Genomic DNA, 27,997 nt, shown 5'->3' on the forward strand with positions numbered 1-27,997 from the left:
GAAAGTCCTTATAAAGGGTGCCTTTAAAAACACCCCCTTTTAGCTTGGCCTTTAACCAGTGATTGTTTTAGACGTCCTCTGTGTTTTATGTTATTTTATTAATCCTTTTTACTGCTTCCTGTTTGCTTCTACTTTTTTATTTGATTGTTTTAATGTGAATTGTGTTGCGAGTTTCAATGAAATTTAAATTAAATGGGCAGTGGAGTTAACTTGATTTTTCATTTTTTATGATATTTCCACACTATGAGGTGGAAATAACACTCTGAAATTGTGAAAATTATGATAATGCCCTTTTTGTGTGAGAGCAGTTTGAAAAGAATGCCTGGAATTTCAGCCTGTTCATGATCACACAATCTGATCTGATTATAAGAGACCAATGACTGTTCATCAGTCAATCAATCAAATGTATTTATAAAGCCCTTTTTACATCAGCCGATGTCACAAAGTGCTGTACAGAAACCCGGCCTAAAACTCCAAACAGCAAGCACTACAGATGTAGACGCTCGATGGCTAGGAAAAACTCCCTAGAAAGGCAGGAACCCAGGAAGAAACCTAGAGAGGAACCAGGCTCTGAGGGGTAGCCAGTCCTCTTCTGGCTGTGCCGGGTGGAGATTATAACAGAACAGAACATGGCCAAGATGTTTAAACGTTCACAGATGACCAGCAAGGTCAAATAATAATAATCACAGTTGTTGTAGAGGGTGCAAAATGTCAGCACCTCAGGAGTAAATGTCAGTTGGCTTTTCATAGCCGATCATTCAGAGTTAGAGACAGCAGGTGCGGCAGAGAGAGAGAGTGGAAAACAGCAGGTCTGGGAGAATGTCCGGTGAACAGGCCAGGGTTCCATAGCTGCAGGCAGAACCGTTAAAACTGGAGCAGTAGCACAACCAGGTGGACTGGGGACAGCAAAGAGTCATCAGGTCAGATAGGTGAGCGTCCTCATCTCATGCCTCACGGGTAGAGCCCTAGAATGTGCCAACGCAGTCTGGGAGGGCCCAGACTCGGCTAGGGGCGACTACCCGGAGTTCACCCACCGCTTCCGGGCGGTATTCGATCATCCCCCGGAGGGCAAGGCGGCGGGTGAGAGATTATTCCACCTGAGGCAGGAGATGAGGAGCGCTCAGGACTTTGCCCTGGATTTCCGGACTCTCGCAGCAGGATCAGGGTGGAATGAGCGGGCCCTGATTGACCACTACGGATGTAGTCTTTGTGAGGACGTCTGCCGGGAGCTGGCTTGCTGGGACAATACTACCACCCTGGACCAGCTCAAAGATTTGTCCATCAGGCTGGACAACCTGCTGGCTGCCCGGGGGCGTTCCAGTCGGGGCCTGTTTGTTCGACCTCCCAGCCCTCCTGCTCCAATGCCCATGGAGATAGGAGGGGCTGCAGCTAGGAGGACCAGAGGGGGGGGCCTCTCCTGCGCCCACTGTAGTCGTAGAGGACACACTGCAGACCGGTGCTGGAGAGGTCCACCCGGGAGTTCAGATGGCAGGCAGAGCACCACATCGACCCCCCAGGTGAGTCAGCAACAGCCACACCCAGAGCCCCCTGTCGACCACATGTACACCTCTGTTTCTTTTCCTGAGTTTTCCTCTCACTTCCAGTATAAGGCACTAGTCGATTCAGGCGCAGCTGGGAGTTTTATGGACCGTGGGGTCGCCAAGAAGTTAGAGATTCCCCTGGTTCAGCTGGACCAACCCTACCCCGTGCACGCCCTAGATAGTCGACCACTAGGGTCCGGCCAAGTGAGGGAGGTCACAGTGCCACTGGTCATGGTGACGCGGGGGTGGGGCATGAGGAACGTATCAGCCTGTTCCTCATTGATTCCCCGGCATTTCCGGTGGTACTGGGAATTCCCTGGCTAGCCACTCACAACCCTAAGATTTTGTGGAGGCAGAGGGCTCTTAACCTCTATGGGCAAGGTGGGACGTTAGCGTCCCACTCTATTCAACAGCCAGTGGAAGAGCGTGGCGCGAAATACGAAAACCTCAAAAATGCAATAATTTCAATATTTCAAACATACGACTATTTTACACCCTTTGAAAGATAAGACTCTCGTTAATCTAAACACATTGTCCGATTTCAAAAAGGCTTTACAGCGAAAGCAAAACATTAGATTATGTTAGGAGAGTACATAGACACAAATAACCACACAGCCATTTTCAAGCAAGCATATATGTCACAAAAACCCAAAACACAGCTAAATGCAGCACTAACCTTTGATGATCTTCATCAGATGACACTCCTAGGACATTATGTTATACAATACATGTATGTTTTGTTCAATCAAGTTCATATTTATATCCAAAAACAGCTTTTTACATTGGCGTGTGATGTTCAGAACATGCATTCCCAGCAAAATCTTCTGGTGAATTTACAAAATTACTCATGATAAACGTTGACAAAATACATAACAATTATTTTAAGAATTATAGATACAGAACTCCTTTATGCAATCGCTATGTCATATTTTAAAATAGCTTTTCGGCGAAAGCACATTTTGCAATATTCTGAGTACATACCTCAGCCATCACGGCTAGCTAATTTGACACCCGCCATGTTTGGCACTCACCAAACTCAGATTTACTATAAGAAAAATTGGATTACCTTTGCTGTTCTTCATCAGAATGCACTCCCAGGACTGCTACTTCCACAACAAATGTTGTTTTTGTTCCAAATAATCCATAGTTATGTGCAAATACCTCTGTTTTGTTCGTGCATTAACGTCGCTATCCAAAAGGTAACGCGCGAGCGCATTTCGAGACAAAACATTTCAAAATGTTCCATTAGCGTACTTAGAAGCATGTCAAACGCTGTTTAAAATCAATTTTTATGGTATTTTTCTCGTAAAATAGCGATAATATTCCAACTGGACAATAGTGTATTCATTCAAAGGACAAAAGAAAAAATGGCGAGGTCTCGTGAACGCGCATTTCCAATCTCTTAGTCACCAGGCAGTCCACTGACAAACTGTGCTCCTATACTCTGCCCAGAGACAGGAGACGCCTCAATCTGCTTTCTGAACGCTTTAGAGAGCCAATGGAAGCCTTAGAAAGTGTCATGTAAACCCACAGATCCTGTAGTTTTGATAGAGAAGCAAAAGGAGAACTACAAATTCGCAGACAGGCCACTTCCTGCTTGGAATTTTCTCAGGTTTTTGCCTGCCATATGAGTTCTGTCATACTCACAGACACCATTCAAACAGTTTTAGAAACTTCAGAGTGTTTTCTATCCAAATCTACTAATACTATGCATATTCTCGTTTCTGGGCAAGAGTAGTAACCAGTTTAAATCGGGTACGTTTTTTATCCGGCCATGAAAATACTGCCCACTATCCCATACAGGTTGGTGGTCGGGGAGTGCTCAGTCAGGTGTATAGGAGTTTCCATCGGTGCGACCATGGTGGAAAGTCCAGACCCAGTCACTACCGTGCACATTCCCTCTGAATATGCCGATTTGGCTATCGCCTTCAGTAAAACGAAGCAGATAATTTTAGAAAGAGAGGGTCCAGATTGTCTAGCCCGGCTGATTTGTAGGGGTCCAGATTTAGCAGCTCTTTCAGAACATCAGCTATCTGGATTTGGGTGAAGGAGAAATGGGGGAGGCTTGGGTGAGTTGCTGTGGGGGGTGGAGGGCTGCTGATCAAGGTGGGGTAGCCAGGTGGAAAGCATGGCCAGCTGTAGAAATATGCTTATTGGAATTTTCAATTATAGTGGATTTATCGGTGGTGACAGTGTTTCCTAGCCTCAGTGCAGTGGGCAGCTGGGAAGAGGTGCTCTTATTCTCCATGGACATTACAGTGTCCCAGAACTTTTTTGAGTTTGTGCTACAAGATGCAAATTTCTGCTTGAAAAAGCTAGCCTTAGCTTTCCGAACTGCCTGTGTATATTTGTTCCTAACTTCCCTGAAAAGTTGCATATCACGAGGGCTATTCGATGCTAATGCAGAACGCCACAGGATGTAACAGTAAGAGACTGTTATATCAGTTCACCGTATGACCACCAATCACTGTGTGATTTTCTCAGGCAAATGACAAATCATTTTGAGAGGGAGTGTGTTTATGTATCTAGTTGACAGGGACAAAGCACATTCACAGACATTTACATTTTCACATTGATGTATTTGGTATTTATTATTATCCCCTTTAGCTGTTGCTGAGGCAACTACTCTTCCTGGGGTCCAAACATGAAACAAAATAACAAATAAAGTACACAGGTATACAGGACTACATTTACATTACAATTGAGCCATACAGCAGACGCTCCCATCCACAGTGACCCACAGCCAGTACATTCATCTAGAGATAGCCAGACGAGACAACCACATATCACAGTCGGATCCTAACCACGTATCACATACATAATACAACACATAATACAATGCAGAAAACAATACAAAATGCATAAACATGTCTGTGTCTCTTCACAGTCTCTATCCTGCCATAAGGTGGTTTTTAAATTGTATTTCCCTGAGCCTCTTTTGGACATTGAAATACTCAGTCTGACCGTGTGGATGTTAGGAAACAAATGTGAAGATATTTACTTAAACAGCCCTGACTGGCTGATAGGATGGTCTAGAGACCACCCACTTACCCAAATGACAAGTCATTGGTCTATTATAATCAGATCAGATTGTGGTATCATGAACAGGCTGAAATTCCAGGTATTCTTTTCAAACAGCTCTCACACAAAAGGGCATTATCATCATTCTCAGAATTTCAGAGTGTTAAATCGACCTAATATGGTGGAAATATCCTTAAAACAACTGGAAAATCAAATTTTAATTGCACTGACCCTATAATTTCTAATTCATTGAAAATCGCAACACAATTTGCATACAAACAATCAAATTAAAATGATGAAGCAAACAGGAAGCAGTAAAAAGGATGAATAATAGAACATAAAACACAGAGGAAGTCTAAAACAATCACTGGTTAAAGGCCAAGCTAAAAGGGGTTGGTTTTAAAGGCACCCTTTATAGGGAGTTTATCATGACATCATTAATGCTTATTTAATTATTTATAAATGTGTAAAAAACCCAGTTAATAGACAGTTATAATGCCTTGGTCAAAAGGTGTGATACCTTTTTCAGTGCTTGGAAAATATTGAGACAATATTTATCTGCAGATATTAACATGCAATTAAAAGACATTAAGACAAGTTGAAGAGAGAAGTCAGGGTAACACATCTGATGGAAGAGAGAAGTCAGGGAAACACATCTGATGGAAGATAGAAGTCAGGGTAACACATCTGATGGAAGAGAGAAGTCAGGGTAACACATCTGATGGAAGAGAGAAGTCAGGGAAACACATCTGATGGAAGATAGAAGTCAGGGTAACACATCTGATGGAAGAGAGAAGTCAGGGAAACATCTGATGGAAGAGAGAAGTCAGGGAAACACATCTGATGGAAGAGAGAAGTCAGGGAAACACATCTGATGGAAGAGAGAAGTCAGGGTAACACATCTGATGGAAGAGAGAAGTCAGGGAAACACATCTGATGGAAGAGAGAAGTCAGGGAAACACATCTGATGGAAGAGAGAAGTCAGGGAAACACATCAGAATGAAGAGAGAAGTCAGGGAAACACATCTGATGGAAGAGAGAAGTCAGGGAAACACATCTGATGGAAGAGAGAAGTCAGGGAAAGACATCTGATGAAAGAGAGAAGTCAGGGAAACACATGTGATTGTGAGGACATGAAGCACATAATGCAGCTATCTGCTAAAAACAGAGCTCAGTGCTCAAGAGGCTGTTGGTGTCACACATAGTTTAAGACATGTTTCTTGTGATTGGTTGCCAGTATGTGTATGTCCCTTGAGATTGGCTGTCAGTGACTCAGAGTTCTCCGGATTGGTTCACTGTAGAGTAGATGACAGTAGAGTAGGTGGGGCTTTGACCAATGTTGACAGCTGCATAGTCACCAGAAGAAGTGGCCACTTTAGAGAAGGCGACTCTGGCTTCATTGAGGCAGCTGGGGTTCTGGTGGAAGTTGACGCTGGCATAGTTGAGAGAGTCAGAGGGGCTAGTGGGTAACTTGGCGGTGGAGTAGATGGTGGTGGTCTCACTACCTGAGCTGGACTGTAGGGGGCGGTTCTTTATTTCCTCACTGTCACCATCACCATGACAACCCTGGAGAGGAGAGAAAGGAGGAGAGGAACGAGAGGACATGATGAGAGAGAAACAACATAGATTACAACATTCTCTCTCTCTCTCTCTCTCACACTCACTCACTCACTCACTCACTCACTCACTCACTCACTCACTCACTCACTCACTCACTCACTCACTCACTCACTCACTCACTCACTCACTCACTCACTCACTCACACACACAACGCCGCACGCAGGCCGGCCCACACACACTGACCTCTGTGTTCCCCCTGGGTGCTGAGGAGTCAGCTGTGGAACATAGATTAGATAATTCTCTCTCTCTCGCTCTCTCTCTCTCTCTCACACTCACTCACACACACACACACACACACACACACACACACACACACACACACACACACACACACACACACACACACACACACACACACACACACACACACACACACACACACACACACACACACACACACACACACACACTCAGTCAGTCAAACAGACAGGCCCGAGCACACACACTGACCTCTCTGTTGATCCTAGTGTCTGTGTTCACCCTGGGTGCTGAGGAGTCAGCTGTGGAACACAACACACACGTACACAGAGTGTCATACAATTCACACATGTTACTATTGGGCTGCAGAAGTCTGTTCAGGTGGTTTTCAGAGCCGTGTTCACAATGACACCTCTATTTCTCAACCAGGGTCAAAGGAGGATTGTATATGCAAATGTTTTCTTTGAAATGAAAACTGGGTGCAAAAATATTAATTGCCCCTTATTTAACACAGTGTGTGTGTGTGTGTGTGTGTGTGTGTGTGTGTGTGTGTGTGTGTGTGTGTGTGTGTGTGTGTGTGTGTGTGTGTGTGTGTGTGTGTGTGTGTGTGTCACCTGTTTCCTTGTTGAATTTCCCTCTATAGACTATGAGCAGGCTGACCACAAGCAGGCTGACCACAAGCACCAATAGCAGCATGACCAGAGTCCCAGATACTATGATGACCACTGATGTATCTGAACACAGACACAAACAGTACCATTAGAACACATACTTTACAATCAGCACTTCTGTTCAACTTACATAGGGCCTTTTACACTAATATGTGAAGTAAGATCTGCCTCTGTTCCACATCAGATGTGTAACTTTTCTGTTTACATCCTGTCCTGACATTAACCTTGGATGTGGTGACCAACATTCATGCTTCATGTCTGGGTGCAGCTATTAGCATACTGTATACACCATAGTATGTAGACTGGCAAAAGAAGGCTAGCTGTTCAAACTATACAGGAGATTCTCATCTAAACCATATTGCACACTTGAATTAGGCATCAATTCACAAATGTGTTGATATTTTAAAAGGTTTTACTTTTTCAGTTAGCTAACACTACAAATGTTTTGTGCTGGTATTAAAGTCATTCTTGCAGGGGCATGTGTTGACGTAGTTCACACAAAATGTACTTTTTTACTTAAGTTTTAATTTACCGAATAAAAATAGAAAGTTCAATGTGTTTCCATCTCATTTTCAACTCCACCAATAGTTTTTCCAAAAACTGCTGCGTTATATAGTGAATGTTTCACCTCTGGACTTGGCATGTGTGCTCTAGCCAACAGCTCAAAGATACAGTCGGCTGTGAGGGTACTGCGTAGACTAGCATACACTATGAGATTATTATGGATAAGAATATTTATATTTGTCAAATGGCAGTCAAGCATCGATCAGTATTTCACCAGAATAAGACCCTCGATAGTCATTGGAAACGACCATCACCGTGTACTTTCACCACCCTTTGAACTTCATCACAAGTTATTTCATCTGTAGCGTAATAAACGGCAAAGTTTACTTTGATATGATGGTTATTATATAAATAGTTGTGCATAAAGGTGTTTCCACAACTATATCTCTCAAAATGTATTTTACCAACACAAGAAGACCCCACCATGTCAAAAGAACAAATGATCTCTCATCATATCTATACTAATTGTATCAAAACTAGCTGAATCTAATCACAGCTGTTATGAAAAAAAATGTCTTCATAAGAATTGTGAATAGAAGCGTAGTAAATGAAAGCATTGAAGAGAAGCTAAATTTCAGTGTACTTCCTGAATTGTTTGAAATGTAAATGTACCCTGACCACTATACTATATACACGACTCCAACACCATCATTAAGTTTGCCGATGGCACAACAGTGGTAGGCCTGATCACCGACAACGATGAGATAGCCTATAGGGACGAGGTCAGTGACCTGGCCGTGTGGTGCCATGACAACAACCTCTCCCTCAAAGTGATCAAGACTAAGGAGATGATTGTGGACTAGAGGAAAAAGAGGACCGAGCACGCACCCATTCTCATCGACAGGGTTGTAGTGGAGCAGGTGGGAGCTTCAAGTTCGTTGGTATCCACATCACCAACAAACTAACATGGTCCAAGCACACCAAGACAGTCGTGAAGAGGGCACGACAAAACCTATTCCCCATCAGGAGACTGAAAAGGTTTGGCATGGGTCCTCAGATCCTCAAAAGGTTCTACAGCTGCACCATCGAGAGCATCGTGACTGGTTGCATCACTGCCTGGTATGGGAACTGCTCGTCCTCCGACCGCAAGGCACTACAGAGGGTAGTGCTTACGGCCCAGTACATCACTGGGGCTAAGCTGCCTGCCATCCAGTACCTCTAAACCAGGCGGTGTCAGAGGAAGGCCCTAGAAATTGTCAGACTCCAGCCACCCTAGTCATTCATTCTTCTCTCTGCTACCGCACGGCAAGCGATAACAAGCACCAAGTCTAGATCCAAGAGGCTTCTAAACAGCTTCTACCCCCAAGCCATTAGACTCCTAAACATCTAATCAAACGGCTACCCAGACTATCTGCATTGCCCCTCCACCCCCTCCCGCTACTCTCTGTTGTTATGATCTATGCATGGTCACTTTAATAACGCTACCTACATGTACATATTACCTCAATTGCCTCGACTAACCGGTGCATTGACTCTGTACCCCTGTCTATAGTCTGGCTATTGTTATTTTACCGCTGCTCTTTAATTACTTGTTACTTTTATTTCTTATTCTTATTTTCTTATTCTTATTTTTTTTAAACTGCATTGTTGGTTAGGTGCTTGTAAGTAAGCATTTCACTGCAAGGTCTACACTCATTGTATTAAGAGCATGTGACTAATACAATTTGATTTGATTTGATCCCCACAGACAGGCGTAAAGAAAGAAGTGTGGTTTCTGCTCTTCCTGTTCAGATATTTGGGTTCTCATTTAGCGAACTACTCCTCTCTATATATCTTTCTCTTTTTTCATACACGGGTGCAAATGCCCTAAATACATATGTACATGAAGTAAGTACATTTAAACACATAGGAAGTTAAGATGTTGTCTCTACTCACACAGACACACCCAGCCCTCTCCATTATTGTGTCCTCTGAAGCTTCTCACTTCACTGACGTACAACTGTGTCCTGATCAATCTGTCTCATAATGCAGAACAGGCTAATTAAAGAACAGTCTTACTCTTGATATCAAGCTGGACTGCTGACAGGATATCGATTGTGTGGTTGTTCTGTCTTCATTTTTTTCATTATACATACAATGGATGGAGACTGACAGTTCTTCATAGCCTGTCACTTCTTCAGAGCCTGTCACTTCAGTGGGGTTTTCACAACACCAATCTGTAATTGTAAACAAACATGTCGGAGCACAGAATGAAATGTGTTCCCTTTTGTTGAGGATCGCTTAATTCATGCATTGAGTCAATAAAAATATGCCTAAAATCTTGAGTAATGTGCAGCAATCTCAAATTAGGAGTCGGGCCAATAGCAGAGGCCTCATTAGGAATGTTTAATGTAAAATGTTGAGGATGAAAGTGGTAAAGTTTTGAGGATGAGAATCAAAGGTTTACAGTACCTTCAGAGACTTCAAGGTTGACTTTAATGTAGTTATCTTGTCCCCATGTGTCCACTCCACACCAGTATCTCCCAGCATCCTTTAATGTCAGATTGGTGATTGTCACAATGAAGACACTTTCCTCTCTGATGTCCTTCAGTGAGTATCTCCCTCTAGAAGTGCTGTTTTCCCCCGCCTCAGTCTTAATAACTTTGTCTTTATTAAAAACACGACATTCCCCTTTACAGAGGTACTTCTGGTGGCTCCTCCACTCCTCTCTATAGGGGCATCTGATCTCTGCCTTGCCTCCCTTATATCCTTCCACTGTGATCAACTCTGCTGAACACACACTCCACACAGCAGCTGTAGGACACACCATCAGTCTCATTACCAACAGTACAAACACCCCAGCTTCCATTTCACATACTGTAAGAGTGGATTCTGGTCTGGTACACCACTGGTGATCCATCACATCCATCAGTACATACTGGACCTTGTGTTCCTCAGTGTCCCCTCCCCTTTATCTAACAACATTATCAGTGAGTGAAGTGAGTTACACTGTAAAATGTTATAACCAAATGTATCCAACTATAGAGAGGAGTCACTGGAGATGTGTTCATTCAGTCTGATGTACTCACCTAAGAGGAGGACAATCTTCAGTGTGGGGACCAGCAGGATAACCATGATGACTTGTGGCTCCCAGCTAGTTCAAGTCTCTTTAGACCCTGTACATCTTGTTTACTCCAGTCCCCTCAATACTTCTACGTCCAGTTACCACCCCAGTACAGGAAGGTCTGTTCCTGCAGTGCGCATGAGAACCATTCTGTTAGTCTGTGTAGTGCAGGAAGTCCTGCTGTTTGATTAATTTCTTCCTGAAATCGTTTCACTCCTCCGTAAAACGTTTTAATAACATCCGTTTATGAATAATTTATAAATAGCTTTTCTCATCATTCATTAATCATAATATATATGGACAGTTAAACAACTTTTAAAATATGTATTAATGGTTATTAATTAGGGTGGCAGGTAGCCCAGCAGTTAGGAGCATTGGGCCAGTAACTGAAAGCTTGCTGGTTCAAATCCCCAAGCAGACTAAATGAAAAATCTGTCTGTGCCCTTGAGCAAGGCACTTACCCTTAAATGTTCCTGTAAGTCACTCCAGATAAGAGCGTCTGTGAAATGATGAAAATGTAAATGATTAATAAGATATAGATCCTTATATTATAAACTTAGATATTGAATTATTTTAACTTAGTGATAGCACCTTTTTTTTTAAATTTCGCCTAAAATAACAAACCCAACTCTAACTGCATGTAGCTCAGGCCCTGAAGCAAGGATATGCGTATTCATGGTACCATTTGAAAGGAAACACTTTGAAGTTTGTGGAAAATGTGAATTGAATGTAGGAGAATATAATTGAATGTAGGAGAATATAACACAAATGATCTGGAAGAAGAAAATACAAAGAAAAAAACTACCGTTTTTTTGTAATTTTTTTTCTATCACCATCTCAGCCTCCAGTATTTATGCTGCAGTAGTTTATGTGTCGGGGGGCTATTGTCAGTCTGTTATATCTGGAGTATTTCTCCTGTCTTATCCGGTGTCCTGTGTGAATTTAAGTATGCTCTCTCTTATTCTCTCTCTTTTTCTCTCTTTCTTTCTCTCTTTCTCTATTTCTTTCTTTCTCTCTCTCGGAGGAGCTGAACCCTAGGACCATGCCTCAGGACTACCTGGCCTGATGACTCCCTACTTTCCTCAGTCTACCTGGTCGTGCTGCTGCTCCAGGTTCAACTGCTCTGCCTGCGGCTATGGAACCCTGACCTGTTCACCGGATGTGCTACCTGTCCCAGACCTGCTGTTTTCAACTCTTTAGAGACAGCAGGAGCGGTAGAGATACTCTCAATGATCGGCTATGAAAAGCCAACTGACATTTACTCCTGAGGTGCTGACCTGTTGCACCCTCGACAACCACTGTGATTATTATTATTTGAGCCTGCTGGTCATCTATGAACATTTGAACATCTTGGCCATGTTCTGTTATAATCGCCACCCGGCACAGTCAGAAGAGGACTGGCCATCCCTCATAGCCTGGTTCCTCTCTAGGTTTCTTCCTAGGTTCTGGCCTTTTATAGGGATATTTATTTCTATGTTTTTCCTAGCCACCGTGCTTCTACACCTGCATTGCTTGCTGTATGGGGTTTTAGGCTGGGTTTCTGTACAGCACTTTGTGACATCGGCTGATGTAAGAAGCGCTTTATAAATACATTTGATTGATTGATTTATCTTTTAAAAGGTCCCGAAAGGTCCCAAATATCGCCATCACTCTAGTTGTAATTCCGATGGTGTCCACAAGAGGGCAGCAGTGCAAAGTTTCAGACTGATAACTTGAAGTATGAGCAAGCTACATGACATTTAGTGTGAAGTCACCCAGGTACATTTGGGCAAATCGTGAAGGACACATTTACATTTACATTACATTTTTCTGCAAGAATATCTTTAAATCTGTATACTTGGACTTTGATTTAGCTTTTACAGTATTAATAGCCATATTGTAAGTTCAACATTTGCAAAACACCCAGTTTTCATAACTTCATAACTCTCCATATTCTTGCAATTTTTGTCCAAAAGGAAAAGGCTTGCTGTCGCACAAGGTTAGCAGCAAAATTGTGTGACAGATATGGGGTTGTGAGACAGATACACATACTGTCACGGTTGTTGTCGTTGAAGGAGGACCAATACGCAGCAGGTACGTGTATGCTCATCTTGAGAATTTATTAACTTCAAAAAATGAACGTACAAAATCACAAAACAAAAAGAACGAACGAACAACTACAAACAGTCTGGCTAGCATAGGCTCAACACAGAACAATCACCCACAAATCACAAACACAAACACACCCTAATATATGGGACTCTCAATCAAAGGCAGATAGACCACACCTGCCTTCAACTGAGAGTCACAACCCCAATTAACCAAACATAGACATACACTCACTAGACTCCACATAGAACTACCTAGACATAAACCAAAACCCGGAAATACTAAACCAAACACCCTTTTAACAAACACACCACCCCGAACCACATAAAACAAATACCCTCTGCCACGCCCTGACCAAACTACAAAACAATTAACTTTATATACTGGCCAGGACGTGACACATACTTCCGTAAAGCCCAGCTCATTGGCTATCTAGCAAACTTTGTTTGACTCCGATTGGTGCTTATTTGACAAAGTTATAGTCAATCAAGTGAAGACCGCCCGTGTCATCGGCGCGCCATGAAGGCATCGCTTTCTGACCAAATTTGATGTCCTATAGGATATACTACACTCCTAATGATATAGTGAAGTCTGGTTACGTTCTAGGATCTCTGAAGAATAAATACAAACGTCATTTGACTGGTTGAAACAACGTTTAGGGTTAGATTTTCACAGAGACCTTTTTAGAATATGAAAAAGGATTTTGTCTAACAAAACGACACTTCATGTTATCTCTGGGACCCTTGGGATGATAAATCAGAGCAAGATTTCAGAATGTAAGTACACATTTCACCTTCAGAGGTGAATTTATCAAAGCTGTTGCGGTGAAAAAAGTGTTTTGTTGTTTTGAGCTCTCCTCAAACAATAGCATGGAATTTTTTCGCAGTAATAGCTACTGTAAATTGGACAATGCAGTTATATTAACAAGATTTTATGCTTTCAGCCAATATAAGACACTTATATGAACCGACATTTGTTGTTTCTCTAAAATGTGCGATCATGACACACGGCGCTACATGATTTACAACTGCCCCATTGACGGAACGCCTATCCCTAAGAAGTGTTTCAATTTTCGCCTAAAATGACATACCCAAATCTAACTGCCTGCAACTCAGGCCCTGAAGCAAGGATATGCATATTCTTGGTACCATTTGAAAGGAAACACTTTGAAGTTTGTGGAAATGTAGGAGAATATAACACAATAGGTCTGGTAAAAGATAATACAAAGAAAAAAACAACCGTTCTTTTGTATTTTCTTTTGTACCATCTTTGAAATGCAAGAGAAAGGCCATAATGTATTATTGCAGCCCAGCTGCAATTTAGATTTTGGCCACTAGATGGCAGAAGTGTATGTGCAAAGGTGTAGACTGATCCAATGAACCATTGCATTTATGTTCAAAATGTTGTATCAAGACTGCCCAAATGTGCCTAATTTGTTTATTAATAACTTTTCATGTTCAAAACTGTACACTCTCCTCAAACAATAGCATGGTATTATTTCACTGTAATAGATTGGACAGTGCAGTTAGATTAACAAGAATTTAAGCTTTCTGCAAATATCAGATATGTCTATATCCAGGGAAATGTTCTTGTTACTTACAACTTCATGCTAATCACAAGTCTACATTAGCTCAACCGTCCCATGGAAGGGACACCGACCCCGAAGAAGTTTTAACCCCTTATTTTTGTTGCCACAAAACTGCCTCCATACTTTCATTCATTTGGGTTACCTTCAGACGAGTCACGTGAACACAATTGTGTTTGTGACAGTCTCCACTTTCTACAGTGGGGTCATATTAGTTTGTAGCCCAAATGGGTCAGATGCTACAGACAAAAGTTGGAACATTGGTGTTACTGACTTCCGACGAATCCCATGGCACTCATGGTGGGTCATAGAGCAAAACCAAACCGTTCGGATGCATCAGACGTTTTCATGAGAAGACCTATTTTTGGGATGTCTCATATCTGACAAACAGCACTGTAGTTCTGCGACATAGGTGGATGCGGTGGATTGAGATGCAGCCCATGCAAAAAAACATATCTCTAGCTTAAACTCAAATATTAATAAACATCATACTATTTATGCTAACTGTGAGCCATGCCCAGAGTCGAGGCTTCTGGGATTCTGAATCGCGTTCACAGCTCAAGAAATTCTGCACAGACATCTCCATGGCAATCGATGATCCCTTTCCACTGCTCTATGGGTTAGTGGACCGATTGTATTCTGGGTGCAGAGATTACCTTGTAGATCATCAATATCTTATTCTTTATCTCTTTAAAAATCTGTCTATGTTTCACTGTACCATTTTCTACATGGAACATTGTATGACTGATAAATGTTTTGCTATGACCACCCATAGGAGACTCTGGAGAGAGAGGGCAGAGAGGAGATCCACAAAACCATGGACTCCCTGTTCTCCAGGCTCCTTGAGCAGAGTAGGACCACCATCCAAGCCTTCTGGACCAACCTGGCCAAGGACTACAACCAGGACAGCTACCCCAGAGTGCAGGCCCCCCTGACCAGCATACAACCAGTTAGGTTCCCACTTCTAAAGCAACGTTTCTCAACCTGTGGTATTGGTACCCCTGAGGGTAATTGGTCTATCCACAAGACGTTGTTGGGATATTGATCAACTGCACATGACGGGATACATCAGAGAGAGCAAAACAAATTTGATTGAAAGGCTGTGTTGCAGATGTTGTACCAGATTTCTATTATAATGCAATCAGTACAGCCTATATACCAACTAGTTGAACTGAGAATCATCTCAATACAATACTCCTCGTCCCATTGGATGACCTGACTGCAGAACACATTACTTGATACTTTCATTTCTTATTCTTATCCGTATTTTTTTTAACTGCATTGCTGTTTAGGGGCTCGTAAGTAAGCATTTCTCTGTAAGGTCTACACCTGTTGTATTTGTGACTAATACAATTTGAATTGAAGTCAAAGACTGCAAAGACTATACACCACCACTAAGGGGTAGCCCTAGCCTACCTTTATTTAACCAGGTAGGCTAGTTGAGAACAAGTTCTCATTTGCAACTGTGACCTGGCCAAGATAAAGCAAAGCAGTTCGACACATACAACAACACAGAGTTACACATGGAATAAACAAACATACAATCAATAATACAGTAGAAAAAGTATATATACAGCATGTGCAAATGAGTTAGGATAAGGGAGGTAAGGCAGTAAATAGGCCATGGTGGCGAAGTAATTACAATATAGCAATTAAACACTGGAATGGTAGAATGTGCAGAAGATGAATGTGTAAGTAGAGATACTGGGGTGCAAAGGAGGAAGATAAATAAATAAATACAGTAATGGGATGAGGTAGTTGGATGGGCTACTTACAGATGGGCTAGGAGCAGTGATCTGTGAGCTGCTCTGACAGCTGGTGCTTAAAACTAGTGAGGGAGATAAGAGTCTCCAGCTTTAGTGATTTTTGCAGTTCGTTCCAGTCATTGGCAGCAGAGAACTGTAAGGAGAGGTGGCCAAAGGAAGAATTGGCTTTGGGGGTGACCAGTGAGATATACCTGCTGGAGCGTGTGCTACGAGTGGGTGCTGCTATGGTGACCAGTGAGCTGAGATAAGGCAGAGCTTTACCTAGCAGAGACTTGTAGATGACCTGGAGCCAGTGGGTTTGGCGATGAGTATGAAGCGAGGGCCAGCCAACGAGAGTTTGTACAGGTCGCAGTGGCGGGTAGTATATGGGGCTTTGGTGAAAAAACAGATGTCACTGTGATAGACTGCATCCAATTTGTTGAGTAGAGTGTCTCCTATTTTGTAAATGACATTGCCGAAGTCGAGGATCGGTAAGATGGTCAGTTGAATGAGGGTATGTTTGGCAGCATGAGTGAAGGTTGCTTTGTTGCAAAATAGGAAGCCAATTCTAGATTGGAGATGTTTAATGTGAGTCTGGAAGGAGAGTTTAAAGTCTAACCAGACACCTAGGTATTTGTAGTTGTCAACATATTCTAAGTTGGAACCGTCTAGAGTAGTGATGCTGGACGGGCGGGCAGGTTCAGGCAGCGATCGGTTGAAGAGCATGCATATAGTTTTACTTGCATTGAAGAGCAGTTTGAGGCCAAGGAAGGAGAGATGCATGGCATTGGAGCTCGTCTGGAGGGTAGTTAACAAAAAAGGGCCAGAGGTATACAGAATGGTATTGTCTGCGTGGAGGTGGATCAAAGAATCACCAGCAGCAAGAGCGACATCATTGATGTATGCAGAGAAAAGAGTCGGCCCGAGAATTGAACCCTGTGGCACCCCCATAGAGATTGCCAGAGGTCCGGACAACAGGCCCTCCGATTTGACACACTGAACTCTATCAGAGAAGTAGTTGGTGAACCAGGCGAGGCAATCATTTGAGAAACCAAGGCTGTTCAGTCTGCCAATAAGAATGTTGTGATTGACAGAGTCGAATGCCTTAGCCAGGTCGATGAATATGGCTGCACAGTAATGTCTCTTATTGATGGCGGTTATGATATCGTTTAGGACCTTGAGCGTGGCTGAGGTGCACCCATGACCAGCTCTGAAACCAGATTTCATAGTGGAGAAGGTACGGTAGGATTCGAAATGGTCGGTAATCTGTTTGTTAACTTGGCTTTCGAAGACTTTAGAAAGGCAGGGTAGGATAGATATAGGTCTGTAGCAGTTTGGGTCTAGAGTGTCTCCCCCTTTGAAGAGGGGGATGACCGCGGCAGCTTTCCAATCTATGGGAATCTCAGATGATAAGAAAGAGAGGTTGAACAGGCTAATAATAGGGGTTGCAACCATTTCGGCAGATAATTTTAGAAAGAGAGGGTCCAGATTGTCTAGCCCGGCTGATTTGTAGGGGTCCATATTTTGCAGCTCTTTCGGAACATCAGCTATCTGGATTTGGGTGAAGGAGAAATGGGGGAGGCTTGGGTGAGTTGCTGTGGGGGGTGGAGGGCTGTTGATCAAGGTAGGGGTAGCCAGGTGGAAAGCATGGCCAGCTGTAGAAATATGCTTATTGGAATTTTCAATTATAGTGGATTTATCGGTGGTGACAGTGTTTCCTAGCCTCAGTGCAGTGGGCAGCTGGGAGGAGGTGCTCTTATTCTCCATGGACTTTACAGTGTCCCAGAACTTTTTTGAGTTTGTGCTACAAGATGCAAATTTCTGCTTGAAAAAGCTAGCCTTAGCTTTCCGAACTGCCTGTGTATATTTGTTCCTAACTTCCCTGAAAAGTTGCATATCACGGGGGCTATTCGATGCTAATGCAGAACGCCACAGGATGTAACAGTAAGAGACTGTTATATCAGTTCACCGTATGACCACCAATCACTGTGTGATTTTCTCAGGCAAATGACAAATCATTTTGAGAGGGAGAGTGTTTATGTATCTAGTTGACAGGGACAAAGCACATTCACAGACATTTACATTTTCACATTGATGTATTTGGTATTTATTATAATCCCCTTTAGCTGTTGCTGAGGCAACTACTCTTCCTGGGGTCCAAACATGAAACAAAATAACAAATAAAGTACAGAAGTATACAGAACTACATTTACATTACAATTGAGCCATACAGCAGACGCTCCCATCCACAGTGACCCACAGCCAGTACATTCATCTTAAGATAGCCAGATGAGACAACCACATATCACAGTCGAATCCTAACCACATATCACATACATAATACAACACATATTACAATGCAGAAAACAATACAAAATTCATAAACATGTCTGTGTCTCTTCACAGTCTCTATCCTGCCATAAGGTGGTCTTGTATCTGTTAGCTTGAGTTACCTGGGGTGGCAGAGAGTTCCATGTAGTCATGGCTCTATTTAATACTGTGTTTCCCAGCCTCTGTTCTGGCCCTGGGGAATGTGAAGAGACCTCTGGTTGCATGTCTTGTCTGGTACCAATGAGTGTCCGAACTGTGAACCAACTGCCTAAACAGACAGTTCAGTAGCTTCAACACATCAACATCTCACACAAAGACCAATAGTGATGCAGTCAATCTCTCTTCAACTTTGAGTCAGGAGAGATTGACATGCATGTCGTTGACATTTGCCCTCTGTGTACATCTAAGTGCAATACGTGCTGCTCTGTTTTGTACCAACTGCAACATACTGTATGTGAAAATATCAAATCAAACTTAAGGCCCCCATGCAGTTATTTCAATGTCATTTATTAATAGTTACTGTGTGTGTACATTTGATAAAAATAACTCAAAAGTATATTTTTTATATTGTATTTCCCTGAGCCTCTTTTGGACATTGAAATTCTCAGTCTGATCGTGTGGGCGTTAGGAAACAAATGTGAAGATATTTACATAAACAGCCCTGACTGGCTGATAGGATGGTCTAGAGACCACCCACTTACCCAAATGACATGACATTGGTCTATTATAATCAGATCTGATTGTGGCATCATGAACAGGCTGAAATTCCAGGTATTCTTTTCAAACAGCTCTCACACAAAAGGGCATTATCATCATTCTCAGAATTTCAGAGTGTTAAATCGACCTAATATGGTGGAAATAATCTTAAAACAACTGGAAAATCAAATTTTAATTGCACTGCCCCTTTAATTTCAAATGCATTGAAAATCGCAACACAATTTGCATACAAACAATCAAATTAAAATGATGAAGCAAACAGGAAGCAGTAAAAAGGATGAATAAAATAACATAAAACACAGAGGATGTCTAAAACAATCACTGGTTAAAGGCCAACCTAAAAGGGGGTGGTTTTAAATGACACCCTTTATAGGGAGTTTATCATGACATCATTAATGCTTATTTAATTATTTACAACTGTGTAAAAAAAACAGTTAATAGACAGTTATAATGCCTTGGTCAAAAGGTGTGATACCTTATTCAGTGCTTGCCAAAAAGTGAGACAATATTTATCTGCAGATATTAACATGCAATTAAATGACATTAAGACAAGAAGTCAGGGTAACACATCTGATGGAAGAGAGAAGCCAGGGAAACACATCAGAATGAAGAGAGAAGTCAGGGAAACACATCTGATTGAAGAGAGAAGTCAGGGAAACACATCAGAATGAAGAGAGAAGTCAGGGAAACACATCTGATGGAAGAGAGAAGTCAGGGAAACACATCTGATGGAAGAGAGAAGTCAGGGAAACACATCTGATGGAAAGAGAGAAGTCAGGGAAACACATCTGATGGAAGAGAGAAGTCAGGGAAACACATCTGATGGAAGAGAGAAGTCAGGGAAACACATCTGATGGAAAGAGAGAAGTCAGGGAAACACATCTGATGGAAGAGAGAAGTCAGGGAAACATCTGATGGAAGAGAGAAGTCAGGGAAACACATCTGATGGAAGAGAGAAGTCAGGGTAACACATCTGATGGAAGAGAGAAGTCAGGGTAACACATCTGATGGAAGAGAGAAGTCAGGGTAACACATCTGATGGAAGAGAGAAGTCAGGGAAACACATCAGAATGAAGAGAGAAGTCAGGGAAACACATCTGATGGAAGAGAGAAGTCAGGGAAACACATCTGATGGAAGAGAGAAGTCAGGGAAACACATCTGATGGAAGAGAGAAGTCAGGGAAACACATCTGATGGAAGAGAGAAGTCAGGGAAACACATCTGATGGAAGAGAGAAGTCAGGGAAACACATCTGATGGAAGAGAGAAGTCAGGGTAACACATCTGATGGAAGAGAGAAGTCAGGGAAACACATCTGATGGAAGAGAGAAGTCAGGGAAACACATCTGATGGAAGAGAGAAGTCAGGGAAACACATCTGATGGAAGAGAGAAGTCAGGTTAACACATCTGATGGAAGAGAGAAGTCAGGGAAACACATCTGATGGAAGAGAGAAGTCAGGGTAACACATCTGATGGAAGAGAGAAGTCAGGGAAACACATCTGATGGAAGAGAGAAGTCAGGTTAACACATCTGATGGAAGAGAGAAGTCAGGGAAACACATCTGATGGAAGAGAGAAGTCAGGTAAACACATCTGATGGAAGAGAGAAGTCAGGGAAACACATCTGATGGAAGAGAGAAGTCAGGGAAACACATCTGATGGAAGAGAGAACTCAGGGAAACACATCTGATGGAAGAGAGAAGTCAGGGAAACACATCTGATGGAAGAGAGAAGTCAGGGTAACACATCTGATGGAAGAGAGAAGTCAGGGAAACACATCAGAATGAAGAGAGAAGTCAGGGAAACACATCTGATGGAAGAGAGAAGTCAGGGAAACACATCTGATGGAAGAGAGAAGTCAGGGTAACACATTGTGAGGACATGAAGCACATAATGCAGTTGTCTGCTAAAAACAGAGCTCAGTGCTCAATAGGCTGTTGGTGGCAAACGTAGTTCATGACATGTTTCTTGTGATTGGTTGCCAGTATGTGTACGTCCCTTGAGATTGGCTGTCAGTGACTCAGAGTTCTCCGGATTGGCTCACTGTAGAGTAGATGACAGTAGAGTAGGTGGGGCTTTGACCAATGTTGACAGCTGCATAGTCACCAGAACAAGTGGCCACTTTAGAGAAGGCGACTCTGGCTTCATTGAGGCAGCTGGGGTTCTGGTGGAAGTTGACGCTGGCATAGTTGAGAGAGTCAGAGGGGCTAGTGGGTAACTTGGTGGTAGAGTAGATGGTGGTGGTCTCACTACCTGAGCTGCTGTAGGGGGCGGTCCTTTATTTCCTCACTGTCACCATCAGCATGACAACCCTGGAGAGGAGAGAAAGGAGGAGAGGAACGAGAGGACATGATGAGACAGGAACAACATAGATTAGAACATTCTTTCTCTCTCTCTCTCTCTCTCTCTCTCGCTCTCTCTCTCACTCACTCACTCACTCACTCACTCACTCACTCACTCACTCACTCACTCACTCACTCACTCACTCACTCACTCACTCACTCACTCACTCACTCACTCACTCACTCACTCACTCACTCACTCACTCACTCACTCACTCACTCACTCACTCTCTCACACACACAACGCCGCACGAAGGCCGGCCCACACACACTGACCTCTGTGTTTACCCTGGGTGCTGAGGAGTCAGCTGTGGAACATAGATTAGATAATTCTCTCTCTCTCGCTCTCTCTCTCTCACACTCACTCACACACACACACACACACACACACACACACACACACACACACACACACACACACACACACACACACACACACACACACACACACACACACACACACTCAGTCAGTCAAACAGACAGGCCCGCGCACACACACTGACCTCTCTGTTGATCCTAGTGTCTGTGTTCACCCTGGGTGCTGAGGAGTCAGCTGTGGAACACAACACACACGTACACAGAGTGTCATACAATTCACACATGTTACTATTGGGCTGCAGAAGTCTGTTCAGGTGGTTTTCAGAGCCGTGTTCACAATGACACCTCTATTTCTCAACCAGGGTCAAAGGAGGATTGTATATGCAAATGTTTTCTTTGAAATGAAAACTGGGTGCAAAAATATTAATTGCCCCTTATTTAACACAGTGTGTGTGTGTGTGTGTGTGTGTGTGTGTGTGTGTGGTGTGTGTGTGTGTGTGTGTGTGTGTGTGTGTGTGTCACCTGTTTCCTTGTTGAATTTCCCTCTATAGACTATGAGCAGGCTGACCACAAGCGGGCTGACCACAAGCACCAATAGCAGCATGACCAGAGTCCCAGATACTATGATGACCACTGATGTATCTGAACACAGACACTATCAGTACCATTAGAACAGAAACTTTACAATCAGCACTTCTGTTCAACTTACATAGGGCCTTTTACACTAATATGTGAAGTAAGATATGCCTCTCTTCCTCATCAGATGTGTAACTTTTCTGTTTACATCCTGTCCTCACATTAGCCTTGGATGTGGTGGCCAACATTCATGCTTCATGTCTGGGTGCAGCTATTAGCATACTGTATACACCATAGTATGTAGACTGACAAAAGAAGGCTAGCTGTTCAAACTATACAGGAGATTCTCATCTAAACCATATTGCACACTTGAATTAGGCATCAATTCACAAATGTGTTGATATTTTTAAAGAGTTTAATTCTTCAGTTGGCTAACACAACAAATGCTGTGTGCTGGTATTAAAGTTATTCTTGCAGGGACATGTGCTTTCGGAGAGACATAGTTTTGGTATGAGTGTCCCACAATAGTGTCCCACAATACCTGCAGATGTGTTCATTCAGTCTGATGTTGTCACACCCTGGCCATAGAGAGGGTTTTGTTCTCTATTTTGGTTAGGCCAGGGTGTGACTAGGGTGGGCGTTCTATGTTCCTTTTTCTATGTTTTAGTATTTCTTTGTTTTGGGCCAAGTATGGTTCCTAATCAGAGGCAGCTGTCTATCGTTGTCTCTGATTAGGAATCATACTTAGTCAGCCTTTTCCCACCTGTGCTTTGTGGGATCTTGTGTTTGTGTGGCTGCCTGTGAGCAGCCCAGAACGTCATGCTTCGTTTTCGTCTGTATTGTTTTGGTGAGTTTCATATTTATTAAACATGTGGAACTCTAAGAACGCTGCGCCTTGGTCTACTCCTTTAGACGAACGTGACAGATGTAGTCACCTAAGAGGAGGACAATCTTCAGTGTGAGGACCAGCAGGATAACCATGATGATGTGTGGCTCCCAACTAGTTCAAGTCTCTTTAGACCCTGGGAATCTCATTCCAAAGTCAGATTTGACCCCAGATCTGTGTCTTTACACTTCAAAAATGTGTTTACAAACTAGCATAGTGTAAAAAGGCTCATTGTTTATTCACCAGATCTGTTGTGTGATGATGGTGAAGACATGGATATGGGTGATGGTGAAGACATGGATATGGGTGATGGTGAGATGGAGTTGGCAGTAGGTGGTGAGGTGGTGGTGGTAGGTGGGGATGATAGAGCTGGTGACACTGGGTTTTAGAGGGAGAGAAAGAGACACATATAGTATGCTTGAGTGTGTGACAGGTGAAATTACTCAAATACTACCCGGGTTGGGGTCATTTCAATTACAGTCAATTCAGGAAGTAAACCAAATTCCAAAATGATTTGTCTTTATCTAGGTTTCCCTCCAATTGGTGACAGATTTTCATGCAAATATTATTAAATCTGCATAAAGAATAAGTGGTTTCCACTTATTAACAAACTTGTTGCGGAACGTGATGATGTACTTCACACAAAATGTACTTTTTCGCTTCAGTTTTCATGTACAGAATACAAATCTGAAGTTCAATGTGTTTCCATCTCATTTTCAACTCCACCAATAGTTTTCCCAAAAACTGCTGCGTTATATAGCGAATGTTTCACCTCTGGACTTGGCATGTGTGCTCTAGCCAACAGCTCAAAGATACAGTCGGCTGTGAGGGTACTGCGTAGACTAGTATACACTATGAGATTATTATGGATAAGTGTGAGAATATCTGATTGTCTCCTAGTTTACTTCGATATGATGTTTATTAAATAAATGTTAGTGCATAAAGGTGTTTCCACTGCTATTTCTCGCAAAATTAATTTTACCGACAAAAAGACCCAACCATGTCGAAAGAACAAATTATCTGTCAGCATTTATAAAATTGTACCGACACTTCCTGTTTCCATCACATCTGTCCTGATTTTTATATATATATATATATATATTTTTTTGTCATATGGTACAACTTTACTCGCATAAAAACTGGATGGAAGCATGGTTAATGATAAGCATTAAAGAGAAGCTGAATTTCTGTATAATTCCTGAAATGTAAATGTACCCTGACCAATACTCACTGGCAGATGCATAGAAGGAAGTGTGGTTTCTGCTCTTCCTGTGCAGATATTGTAGTTGTCATTTAAAGATCCACATCTCTCTCTCATACATAGGAGCAAATACCCTAAATATACAACAGCTGAAGACTGAGTAATACTGGCAGGTTTCTGAATCCGAGACAGACGTATAAACATGCAATACATCACACAGAAAGTTACGTTTTGTCCTGATCAATCTGTCTCACAATGCAGAACAGGCTCATGCAATAGAACCCTTACTCTTGATATCTAGCTGGACTGTTGACGGGGTACGAAGAGTGTGGTTGTTCTGCACGCCACAGACATCTCCCAGCATCCTCTTGGATTAGGCTGGTGATGGTAACGCTGACAACGCTGACTGTCTTGTTGTCGAACAGTTAGAACCTCCAGTACTGGCTTTTGGTTGTCACTTTTACATGTCATTGTTTTCATGCTTTTCTTCATACACACAATGGATGGAGACTGACAGTTCTTCACAGCCTGTCACTTCAGTAAGGTTCTCACAACACCAATCTGTCATTTTAAACACATCTAACTTCCTTGTCTAATGTATTAATGATGTGATCTGTGTGGTGTGTTTGATCACATTGTTCATGAAAGTTGAATGACCTGTCCTCATTTAGGGTGGAATCTTGTTGAGATGCAGTTCCCTTAAAGGGAAAATCTGCAGATCAAACAACAAAGTCGGCACCCCATCACTGTTTTTGGTAAACAGCTGAGGGTTTGGGCTGGAGAAATTTAACCACTAACATTTATAAACAGAGCTATAGATGCAAGGACTGACCATCCACAAGATCAACATTGTAGTTTTAAACATGGTTTGAGTCTTTACAGTGTTTATGTTAAGAATTACATTGGTTACAAAAAATGGAGTAAAACAAGTATATTTTGAGTTTTAGTGGGTTACGACAGTTTAACTAAGCTCATGAGGCATTTATAAGTTATATTCTTCAAGAATCAATGGGCAAATATAAATAATTTAAAAGTACAGTATGTAGCAATCACAGATTGCCCCTTTAAGTCAACATGTACAAAACCCATGCATTGTGTCACTGAATAATGTGGATAAAAATGTACTAATGTGCAGGGATCTCAGGTTAGGATTCAGGACAAGTGTAGAAGCTTGATTAGGAATGTGTATTATAATATGTTTAGTTTGGAAGTGCTAAAGTTTTGAGAATGAAAGGTTTACAGTACCTTCAGAGACAATAAGGTTGATTTCAACGTAATGATCAGGTTTCCATGTGGCTGTTTCCTCTCCACACCAGTATCTCCCAGCATCGTTTAATGTCAAGTTCGTGATGGTTACAAGGAAGACACTTTCCTCTCTGATGTCCTTCAGAGAGTATCTCCCTCTAGAAGTGCTGTTTTCCCCCGCCTCAGTCTTAATAACTTTGTCTTTATAATAAAGAGAACAATCCCCTTTACAGAGGTACTTATGGTGGCTCCTCCACTCCTCTCTATAGGGGCATCTGATCTCTGCCTTGCCCCCCTCATATCCTTCCACTGTGATCAACTCTGCTGAACACACACTCCACACAGCAGCTGTAGGACACACCAACAGTCTCATTACAAACAGTACAAACAACCCAGCATCCATTTCACATACTGTAAAAGGGGATTCTACTCTGGTGAATGAGTTACACTGTAAAATGTTATAACCAAATGTATCCAACTATAGAGAGGAGTCACTGGAGATGTGTTCATTCAGTCTGATGTACTCACCTAAGAGGAGGACAATCTTCAGTGTGGGGACCAGCAGGATAACCATGATGACTTGTGGCTCCCAGCTAGTTCAAGTCTCTTTAGACCCTGTACATCCTGTTTACTCCAGTCCCCTCAATACTTCTACGTCCAGTTACCACCCAGTACAGGAAGGTCTGTTCCTGCAGTGTGCATGAGAACCACTCTGTTAGTGTGTTTAGTGCAGGAAGTCCTGCTGTTTAAGTACTTCCTGAAATCATTTCACTACTCTGTAAAACTTTTTAATAACATCCAGCAATAAACCGTATATGAGTCATTTATAAATAGCTTTCTCATCATTCATTAATCATAATATATATGGACAGTTATTCAAACAACTTTTAAAATATGTATTAATGGTTATTAATTAGGGTGGCAGGTAGCCCAGCAGTTAGGAGCATTGGGCCAGTAACTGAAAGCTTGCTGGTTCAAATCCCCAAGCAGACTAAATGAATAATCTGTCTGTGCCCTTGAGCAAGGCACTTAACCTTAAATGTTCCTGTAAGTCACTCCAGATAAGAGCGTCTGTGAAATGATGAAAATGTAAATGATTAATAACATATAGATCCTTATATTATAAACTTAGATATGGAATTATTTTAACTTAGGGATAGCCCCTTTTTTTTCAATTTTCACCTAAAATGACAAACCCAACTCTAACTGCCTGTAGCTCAGGCCCTGAAGCAAGGATATGCGTATTCTTGGTACCATTTGAAAGGAAACACTTTGAAGTTTGTGGAAAATGTGAATTGAATGTAGGAGAATATAATTGAATGTAGGAGAATACAACACAAATGAACCGTTTAAAAAAAAAAAACTACCATCTCAGCCTCCAGTATTTATGCTGCAGTAGTTTATGTGTCGGGGGGCTAGGGTCAGTCTGTTATATCTGGAGTATTTCTCCTGTCTTTTCCGGTGTCTTGTGTGAATTTAAGTATGCTCTCTCTTTTTCTCTCTTTCTTTCTCTCTTTCTCTATTTCTTTCTTTCTTTCTCTCTCTCGGAGAACCTGAGCCCTAGGGCCATGCCTCAGGACTACGTGGCCTGATGACTCCCTACTTTCCCCAGTCCACCTGGTCGTGTTGCTGCTCCAGGTTCAACTGTTCTGCCTGCGGCTATGGAACCCTGACCTGTTCACCGGACGTGCTACTTGTCCTAGAACTGCAGTTTTCAACTCTCTAGAGACAGCAGGAGTGGTAGAGATACTCTGAATGATCGGCTATGAAAAGCCAACTGACATTTTTTCCTGAGGTGCTGACCTGTTGCACCCTCGACAACCACTGTGATTATTATTATTTGAGCCTGCTGGTCATCTATGAACATTTGAACATCTTGGCCATGTTCTGTTATAATCGCCTCCCGGCACAGCCAGAAGAGGACAGGCCACCCCTCATAGCCTGGTTCCTCTCTAGGTTTCTTCATAGGTTCTGGCCATTATAGGGATATTGTTTTCTGTTTTTCTTAGCCACCGTGCTTCTACACCTGCATTGCTTGCTGTATGGGGTTTTAGGCTGGGTTTCTGTACAGCACTTTGTGACATCGGCTGATGTAAGAAGGGCTTTTTAAATACATTTGATTGATTGATTTATCTTTGAAATGCAACAGAAAGGTCCCGAAAGGTCCCAAATATAGCCATCACTCTAGTTGTAATTCCAATGGTGTCCACAAGAGGGCATCAGTGTATGTGCAAAGTTTCAGACTGATAACTTGAAGTATGAGCAAGCTACATGACATTTAGTGTGAAGTCACCCAGGTACATT

General features: G+C 42.4%; 2 protein-coding genes across 3 annotated transcripts; both read right to left on the reverse strand.

Annotated features, from left to right (window-relative positions):
- Positions 1–9,179: 9,179 nt before the first annotated feature.
- Positions 9,180–10,804, reverse strand: LOC106598744 (CMRF35-like molecule 9). 2 transcript variants are annotated; one of them, XM_045714510.1, is made up of 4 exons: positions 10,625–10,804; positions 10,008–10,349; positions 9,692–9,772; positions 9,181–9,571 (listed from the first exon to the last, which is right to left on the reverse strand). In XM_045714510.1, exons 1-4 carry the CDS (start codon positions 10,668–10,670, stop codon positions 9,567–9,569), a joined length of 474 nt encoding a protein of 157 aa, XP_045570466.1. In that variant the 5' UTR covers positions 10,671–10,804; the 3' UTR covers positions 9,181–9,566. The 2 variants fall into 2 exon arrangements, with proteins under 2 accessions (XP_014045235.2, XP_045570466.1); XM_014189760.2 differs by having other exon boundaries at positions 9,180–9,772.
- A 10,000-nt stretch (positions 10,805–20,804) lies between these two features.
- On the reverse strand, positions 20,805–26,390 carry LOC106598870 (CMRF35-like molecule 6). Its single transcript, XM_014189884.2, is given in 7 exon segments — positions 20,805–21,386; positions 21,388–21,437; positions 21,971–22,020; positions 22,308–22,427; positions 23,491–23,625; positions 25,694–26,041; positions 26,222–26,390. Coding segments are annotated over 7 exon segments (990 nt in total). The 5' UTR covers positions 26,268–26,390; the 3' UTR covers positions 20,805–21,145.
- Between the last annotated feature and the right edge of the window lie 1,607 nt (positions 26,391–27,997).

Source organism: Salmo salar, chromosome ssa03, assembly GCF_905237065.1.
Source record: "Salmo salar chromosome ssa03, Ssal_v3.1, whole genome shotgun sequence".
Classification (NCBI taxonomy): Eukaryota; Metazoa; Chordata; class Actinopteri; order Salmoniformes; family Salmonidae; genus Salmo; species Salmo salar.